The sequence below is a fragment of the Temnothorax americanus genome, unplaced genomic scaffold (assembly GCF_048541705.1).
Source record: "Temnothorax americanus isolate GAGA-0224 unplaced genomic scaffold, ASM4854170v1 Scaffold21, whole genome shotgun sequence".
Taxonomy (NCBI): domain Eukaryota; kingdom Metazoa; phylum Arthropoda; class Insecta; order Hymenoptera; family Formicidae; genus Temnothorax; species Temnothorax americanus.
In genome coordinates this window covers 3,255,847-3,265,440 of record NW_027509349.1, presented here as the reverse complement: position 1 = coordinate 3,265,440, position 9,594 = coordinate 3,255,847, and the positions used below count along the sequence as shown (strand labels likewise).

Here is a 9,594-nt window from a genome sequence, read left to right as displayed (position 1 = left end):
CTGCAATAAAATTAGTTACAAAATATACAGTTGTTAATCGCGAAATTGTTCATAAGAAATACTTCGATGGGTAATGCGGCGACACACAAAGTGACACACGCGGCTACTACCTATCGGATCCAGTCTCGCCGTAAGTATAAATGCTAACACGACGCGTCGTATCGGCAACCTTGCGTACGTGGCCGTACGCTACCAAAACAAGGTCGTATGCCAGGCTATTTTATTATCTCGAAATATTTAATGTTATTTCTATAAAGTAACTATATGTTCCGTTCTTTGTATTTTAAATCAATTTTAATAAGCAATTATATATATTGATTTGTCAACGTTATTTTAAAATAATAATTTTGAATATTAATTACTAAATATTAATTTAAAATGAATTATTAAATTATTATTATTATTCGAATAAATAAATAAAAAAAAACTATCTGGTGTACAAATAAGTCTCCGCCGTTTTACAATAGATGGCCCCACCAGGAGGTTATGGTTGAAATTGTCAGATGTAAAGTGTTATATCGTAAGGTTGGACATCTGGCAACACCAGAAACTTGACATAGATCAGACTGTATCGGCATCACATAATTCTTTTCGTGCGAAAATGTCGAATTTTGAGCCGAATAAGCGTCATTTGCGGGAACTTTTGATTTATTTCTTTAATTTGAAGAAATCTGCAGCTGAGGCGCATCGATTGCTAGTAGAAGCATATGATGAGGCTGTTTTAAGTGAGAGAAGTTGTCGTGAGTGGTTTCAAAAGTTTAAGAACGGTGATTTTGACGTCGAGGACAAAGAACGTAGCGGAAGGCCGAAAGTGTACGAAGACACGGAATTGGAAGCATTATTGGAGGAAGATTCGTGCCAAACGCAAAAAGAACTTGCACTTACATTAGGAGTGACTCAACAAGCAATTTCACATCGTTTAAAATCGTTGGAAATGATTCAGAAAGAAGGAATTTGGGTTCCATATGAACTGAAGAGAAACCGAGAAACGTTGAACGCCAATTTTGTACATGTGAAATGCTGCTTGCCACGCATAAACGAAAGGGTTTTTTGCATCGTATAGTCACTGGTGATGAAAAATGGATCCACTGCAATAACTCAAAGAGGAGGAAAACATGGGGACCACCTGGCCATGCTTCAACATTGACAGCCAAGCCAGATATTCATGGAAAAAAACTCATGTTGTGTATTTGGTGGAATCAGCTTGGTGCGTGTATTATGAGTTGCTCAAACAAAACAAAACCATTACTGGGGCTGTCTACCGAACACAATTGATGAGATTGAGCCAAGCACTCAAGGAAAAACGCGCCCATTACTACTCCAGACACGATAAAATTATTCTCCTGCATGATAATGCTCGTCCACATGTTGCGGCACCTGTCAAAACCTACTTGAAAACACTCAATTGGGAAGTTTTACCCCACCCGCCGTATTCACCAGACATTTCTCCCTCTGATTACCATTTGTTTCGATTGATGGGGCACGGCCTGTCTGAGCAGCACTTTACATCATATGAAGATACCAAAAATTGGATCGATTTGTGGATAGCCTCAAAAGATGAAGCGTTCTTCCGACGCGGTATCCATATCCTGCCAGAAAGATGGGAAAAAGTAGTGGCTAGCGATGGACAATACTTTGATTGAAACATAAGGTACCGTTCTTTCACAATAAATGCCCAATTTTTGATAAAAAACGGCGGAAACTTATTTGTACTCCTAATATTATATTAAATTAATTTATTATTATACTTTTTTTATTATTACTTCCAATGTGTATCCATGGCGTAGATATATTGATAAATTTATAATATATTAAAAACAAGTGAAATTGTATAATTTTATTAAATCAAACGTTGTAATTTTAATAATAATAAAAAAAATTATATAAAATTGTGGTAAATCTGAAGAATAGTGGCCTCCTCACCGATTTCGTTCAACTTGGGCTTAATCGACGCGTTTTTGCACGAAACGACCGAATCTGGCAGAAAAAAGTGTCGCTCTGCCCCGCGAAGCGAGATATTAACGGTTAAAGTTGACGACTATCAGGTTATGATTCCTGTCATACCGACGCGATGTAGCGACTGGTAGCGACCACGAACATGCCCTGTGGCCACACGCGCATGCTCAGTGGCCGCACGCGCATGCAAAAGAAGGTCACGTGACAACTGTCTGCTTGGTAAGTACATACATATTTATGTGTACTTTTCACATACCAACTATTCTCTGCTTTAACAAATTATTTATGTTTTGTTAACTTAAACGCTTAATAACTGTAACATAAATAATTTGTTAAAGCAGAGAATAGTTGGTATATGAAAAGTACATGTAAATATGAACTTTTCATATACCAACTATTCTCTGCTTTAACAATTTTATTTCTGTTTCGTTAACTTCAACACTTAATATCTGTAACATAAATAATTTGTTAAAGCAGAGAATAGTTGATATATGAAAAGTAAATATTTATATATACTTTTCATATACCAACTATTCTCTGCTTTAACAAATTATTTATGTTTCGTTAACTTAAACGCTTAATATTTGTAACAGAAATAATTTGTTAAAGCAGAGAATAGTTGGTATATAAAAAGTACATGTAAATATGAACTTTTCATATACCAACTATTCTTTGCTTTAACAAATTATTTATGTTTCGTTAACTTAAACGCTTAATATTTGTAACAGAAATAATTTGTTAAAGCAGGGAATAGTTGGTATATAAAAAGTACATGTAAATATGAACTTTTCATATACCAACTATTCTCTGCTTTAACAATTTTATTTCTGTTTCGTTAACTTCAACACTTAATATTTGTAACAGAAATAATTTGTTAAAGCAGGGAATAGTTGGTATATAAAAAGTACATGTAAATATGAACTTTTCATATACCAACTATTCTCTGCTTTAACAAATTATTTATGTTTCGTTAACTTAAACGCTTAATATTTGTAACAGAAATAATTTGTTAAAGCAGAGAATAGTTGGTATATAAAAAGTACATGTAAATATGAACTTTTCATATACCAACTATTCTCTGCTTTAACAAATTATTTATGTTTCGTTAACTTAAACGCTTAATATTTGTAACAGAAATAATTTGTTAAAGCAGGGAATAGTTGGTATATAAAAAGTACATGTAAATATGAACTTTTCATATACCAACTATTCTCTGCTTTAACAATTTTATTTCTGTTTCGTTAACTTCAACACTTAATATTTGTAACAGAAATAATTTGTTAAAGCAGGGAATAGTTGGTATATAAAAAGTACATGTAAATATGAACTTTTCATATACCAACTATTCTCTGCTTTAACAAATTATTTATGTTTCGTTAACTTAAACGCTTAATATTTGTAACAGAAATAATTTGTTAAAGCAGAGAATAGTTGGTGTATGAAAAGTACATGTAAAAACGAAGGGGGGCTTTTGGCCTCCCCCCCTCGCACCCCCCAGCGGTTGAAAAAGCGTGGAAATTAACATAATTTATGATATTAACATAAATTTATGACAAATTAATAACTTATTTAATAGAACATAATGTGATAAGTAATAAAATACATTGTCCAAAGTACAATAATAAATTAAAGTTAAACAGAGATAATTTCTCATTTCGTTGACAAAAAGTATTATATGAGAAAAGTAAACATAAAAAATATGTGGAGAAACAATGCACATTAAAAGGAAGTGTTAGATTTAATACATGGTTTAGCAGATCTAACTTAATCTTGAAGTTATGTAGCCTCCGAGACATCTGCTTCATCGTCCACAGTCTTCGGTGGATACAAGTCCGCAATTGCACGGAAAAAACTGCTTAAGCGATCTTCATAAGCATGAACGCGTTTGAAGAGATATTCAGCTAAATATCCCACTAAATGCGAAGAACGCGTTCCATACCGTGGGATATTAGCCCTTACTTCTCTCCAAACACGTTCAATGTTCTGAGTGTGGGCTCCTGAATAGACAAACAAATAGAAATTAGTAATGTTAAAGTTTAGTGTTGTGTATTTCGAATGCATATGTTGCTCTTTATATTTGCAATGTAATTACCAGTATCTGGGTCGACGAAATTCATCGAGTGATTTACTGTCAGATGTTGAAAGCTTTTACTGTTTAAACAGTTGTACGACTTCCAACAATCCGACATTATCGTCGTCCCAGGTAGAATCCACTCCTTGATCAGCTCAAGCAGAGTTTTTTCTGTGCGGTCTTGCACTGGCACAATAAAAATTTTTTTTGTGCCACGTTCGTATCCACCGAAGATCCACTTTCCGTCGATTATTCGGCCACGATTGTACTTCCTTTTGCCGATTTTTGCTTCGTCTATTTCGACGATTATATTGGGACCTCCAAGTTTCGTCGAATTCTTTTCGGCCCAATATATGCAAACCTATTATAACAAATCAACATATCAAATTCTATAAATATATAGATATCTATTGAACATATATTCATTGTATTAAGGATATTAATTTATACTTACTTCTCGGCAAAAAGAAATCCAGTCAACAACCGAGTGCTGAGAAAGTTGCAACTCTGTGCACATAAACATAAGTCTCGGAGGTCTCAACATAATAAAATATGCAGTCATCCTGCATATTGTTTCCAAGCTTAATTTAGATTTGCTGAACCATGTATTAAATCTAACAGTTCCTCTAAATGTGCATTGTTTCTTTACATATTTTTTATGTTTATCTTTCTCATATAATGCTTTCCGACAACGAAATGAGAAATTATCTATGTTTAACTTTAATTTATTATTGCACTTCGGACAATATATTTCGTTGCTTATCACATTATGTTCTATTAAATAATTTATTAATTTTTCTTTATCGTGAGTCACTGCCAAAAACTCGTGCAGCTGCATTTTGACACAATGACTTATGATAAAACAAAAGACTATCATTTCAAATTATGTTACACTTCTGACTTATACCAACCAAACAGTTGTCACGTGATCTGCTGCATGCGCGTGCGGCCACTGAGCATGCGCGTGTGGCCGCAGGGCATGGTCGTAGTCGCTGCATCTCGTCGGTATGACAGGAATCATAACCTGATTCCTGTCAACTTTAACCGTTAATATCTCGCTTCGCGGGGCAGAGCGACCCTTTTTTCTGCCAGATTCGGTCGTTTCGTGCAAAAACGCGTCGATTAATTCCAAGTTGAACGAAATCGGTGAGGAGGCCACTATTCTTCAGATTTACCAAAATTGTATTAGAAAGTGTGAATCATACAATACCGTAAATACCGTGAATCATTACCGTAAATGATAAATATTCCTACTTTACTTACTATTTAGTGAATGTTATATATATCTACATATTAGATCTAAATAAAGTTTCAAATCTTTGCGTTAATTCTTGCAGTAAATATAGAAATATTTACGTAATTTTATCCGATGTATCTCGATATTTGATGGTAAAAAGATTTTACAGATTTATTATATATTTAGAGTAGAGTGGAGTAAAAATGCGCGGCGGGTAAAAGTACGCAGTGCAGATATATTTGTTTTCGTGTAAATTAGGTCGGTAACACTAAGTTAATTTATTAGATGTCATGACTGAGTGGCGCCATATGTAATGACAGCCGATTCAATTGAACAGCATTGAAACTATGAGGTAAGGTTTATTACAAAAAAGAAATGATATCTCTTTAAATTAGAGCGCCAATTACAGAGAGAACATGTATATTGCCTCAAAAAATAATAGTTGTACTACTTTGAAAAATTTTTACATTGTGTCAATTAGAAAAGAATGTATGATAACAATTTTATAAAATTAAAAAATTTTATTTAAATTTAACAAGGGAATACAAGATATTTAAATACAAAGTTTACATGTGTATTTTTTAATGGTCACAAAGAATTACAGAAGTAACAGTACAAAATACAAATATTTTATTAAAATATTTAATCCAACGAAGGAATACAAATTGTATTTAAATATAAAGTTTATATATGTATTTTTTAATAGAATAAAAGATTTAATCACAAAGAATTACAGAGATAACAGTACAAAATAAAAATATTTTATTAAAATACATAAATTTTTCTTGTAAAAAAACTTGGCGCTGTTAGACCTCGAAATTTTAAATAAATAAGGACAACAATAAATAACAATAATTCAGAGAAGAATGCGATGGGAGTAATATTAAATGATTATTAGCGTGGATGTGGGAGTGAATGATATGGGTGCGCGTGTCGACGCGGACGGCGGATAATGCGGCTTATAATTAAGTATAGAATAAGTTTATTTACTTATTTAGTATCGGCTGAATGCACCCATTCAAATTTAAAGTTATTAATACACCTAGACACTACAAACTATGAAGTGCACTATGTGGACCTCGTCATCGGCAACCTGGAACACGTAGACACCGAATTCAAAGTATTAATACACGTAGACACCGAAAACTACGGAGCTCACTATCTAGACATCGTCATCGGCAACCTGGGACACTTAGACATCGCATTCAACGTATTATTACACCTGGACACCGAAAACTAAGAAACGCACTATGTGGACCTCGTCATCGGCAACCTGGAACACCTAGACATCGAATTCAACGTACGATTACACCTGGACACCGAAAACTATGAAGCGCAATATCTGGATCCCGTCATTGGCAACCTGGGATACGTGGACATCGAATTCAAGGTATTAATACACGTAGACACCAAAAACTACGGAGCGCACTATGTGGATTTTGTCATCGGCAACCTGGGACACCGAGACATCAAATTCAACGTACGATTACACCTGGACACCGAAAACTATGAAGCGCACTATGTGGACCTCGTCATCGGCAACCTGAAACACCTAGACATCGAATTCAACGTACGATTACACCTGAACACCGAAAACTATGAAGCGCACTATCTGGATCTCGTCATCGGCAACCTGGAACACGTAGACATCGAATTCGAGGTATTATTACACCTAGACACCGAAAACTAAGGAGCGCGCTCTTTGGACCTCCTCATCAGCAACCTGGGACACCTAGACATCAATTTCAAGGTATTAATACACGTAGACACCGAAAACTACAGAGCGCACTATGTGGACCTCGTCATCGGCAACCTGGGACACTTAAACATCGAATTCAAGGTAATAATACACGTAGACACCGAAAACTACGGAGCGCACTATGAGGACTTTGTCATCGGCAACTTGGGACACCTAGACATCGAATTCAACGTACGATTACACCTGGACACCGAAAACTATGAAGCGCACTATGTGGACCTCGTCATCGGCAACCTGGAACACGTAGACATCGAATTCGAGGTATTATTACACCTAGACACTGAAAACTAAGGAGCGCGTTATCTGGACCTCGTCATCAGCAACCTGGGACACCTAGACATCAATTTCAAGGTATTAATACACGTAGACACCGAAAACTACGGAGCGCACTATGAGGACTTCGTCATCGGCAACCTGGGACACCTAGACATCGAATTCAACGTACGATTACACCTGGACACCGAAAACTATGAAGCGCACTATCTGGATCTCGTCATCGGCAACCTGGGACACGTGAACATCGAATTCGAGGTATTATTACACCTGGACACCGAAAACTACGGAGCGCGATATCTGGACCTTGTCTTCAGCAACCTGGTACACCTAGACATCAATTTCAAGGTATTAATACACGTAGACACCGAAAACTACGGAGCGCACTTGTGGACCTCGTCATCGGCAACCTGGAACACGTAGACATCGAATTCGAGGTATTATTACACCTAGACACCGAAAACTAAGGAACGCGCTATCTGGACCTCGTCATCAGCAACCTGGGACACCTAGACATCAATTTCAAGGTATTAATACACGTAGACACCGAAAACTACAGAGCGCACTATGTGGACTTCGTCATCGGCAACCTGGGACATTTAGACATCGCATTCAACGTATTATTACATCTGGACACCGAAAACTACGAAGCGCACTATGTGGACCTCGTCATCGGCAACCTGAAACACCTAGACATCGAATTCAACGTACGATTACTCCTGAACACCGAAAACTATGAAGCGCACTATCTGGATCTCGTCATCGGCAACCTGGAACACGTAGACATCGAATTCAAGGTATTATTACACCTGGACACCGAAAACTACAGAGCGCACTATGTGGACCTCGTCATCGGCAACCTGGGACACTTAAACATCGAATTCAAGGTAATAATACACGTAGACACCGAAAACTACGGAGCGCACTATGAGGACCTAGTTATCGGCAACCTGGGACACGTAGACATCGAATTCAACGTATTATTACACCTGGACACCAAAAACTATGAAGCGCACTATCTGGACCTCGTCATCGGCAACCTGGGATACCTAGACATCGAATTCAAGCTTGATTCATAAGAATCGACTTAAAAATTCCCTAGCGGCATTTTCTGCCAAGCGTAGAGCGTACCTTCTTTTCCGTTGACTCAAAAGTATATTATTACCTAATTTACTTAAATAGAAATCTTCTTCCTGACCAATAAGTCTATCGACCTAATTTCGAAATACGCGCGCGATATCGAAACTGGCGATACCTGCGCCGCCAGTGTCGAAAAAGTGAAAGTGACGTTTCTGATTATGACGTCATCATATAAGACATCTGCGTTAGGAGGAGGAGGAAGTATCTTAATAAAAAATTTTCACATTTGGACTTTGCGTCGCAATATCTCCGCTCGTAGGGCACGTAGCGGAATATTATAAGAGAAACCTCCCCTCTAATTGGACCCCAAGCTATCGATCAAGCCTACTTAGAACTTGATCCGTTCACTCGTTATCGAGATCTCATCATCTCGGGTACTCGCAACCCGTCGCGTCGCGTAAAAGAGTCACGGTCGGTCTCGCTCCGCGTGTACTTGGCGCGAGACACTACCGTGTCTCTTGATTTTTTATTTTTTTGATGTAATATTTTAATTTTTTTCAAACTGTATTTTATAAGTAGAAATAAACTTAAGTAAATTATTGACAAGACATTTTGATTAACTCTGTGCGCGTGTTATACTATAATAGACATTTCAAATTGTTGTCCGTATAAGACAGTAAAGGCCCGGACATATAAAACTACGTAAGCATAAGACGTAAGAAGTAAGCCGTAAGCAGAAGCGCAAGGCACAGATAAAACTTAAGGCCATACATGAACAGTAAGACGTAAAGCAGTGAACACACAGTGTTGAGAAAGGCAGCCATATTAAAACGTAGGACTTAAAACATAACGTAGAAAAATTCCACAAGGATGAAATTTTTACGTTTTACGTTTTACGTTTACCAATCAATAGCGACTGAAAATTTGTTATGTTCTACGTAGCTTTCAAGGGGATCAGAGGTTATTTTTAAGAAACATTGAAAATAAGATATCAGAGAACAATTTCTATTTTTCTTTAAATGTGTAACAATCTAATCTCTAACATCCATTTTTATTCAGGAGCCACGGGTGTGTAGCTGATATACAGGATATACTATAAACTGTCAGAAGTAAAAAAATCGCCATGTGATGTGAGTTGTTAGCTTAATTTATAATTTAGAATAATGGATAATTTGTATGTATAAGATTTTATGTTCTTTTTTGTAGGCAATGGATAAT

At 36.4% G+C, this 9,594-nt stretch overlaps 1 protein-coding gene across 1 annotated transcript; it reads right to left on the bottom strand.

Annotated features, from left to right (window-relative positions):
- Positions 1-3,573: 3,573 nt before the first annotated feature.
- On the bottom strand, positions 3,574-5,206 carry LOC143897791 (uncharacterized). Its single transcript, XM_077406702.1, has 3 exons — positions 4,482-5,206; positions 4,049-4,388; positions 3,574-3,953 (listed from the first exon to the last, which is right to left on the bottom strand). The coding sequence occupies exons 1-3, from the start codon at positions 4,902-4,904 to the stop codon at positions 3,733-3,735; spliced, it is 984 nt and encodes a 327-aa protein (XP_077262828.1). The 5' UTR covers positions 4,905-5,206; the 3' UTR covers positions 3,574-3,732.
- Positions 5,207-9,594: the final 4,388 nt, after the last annotated feature.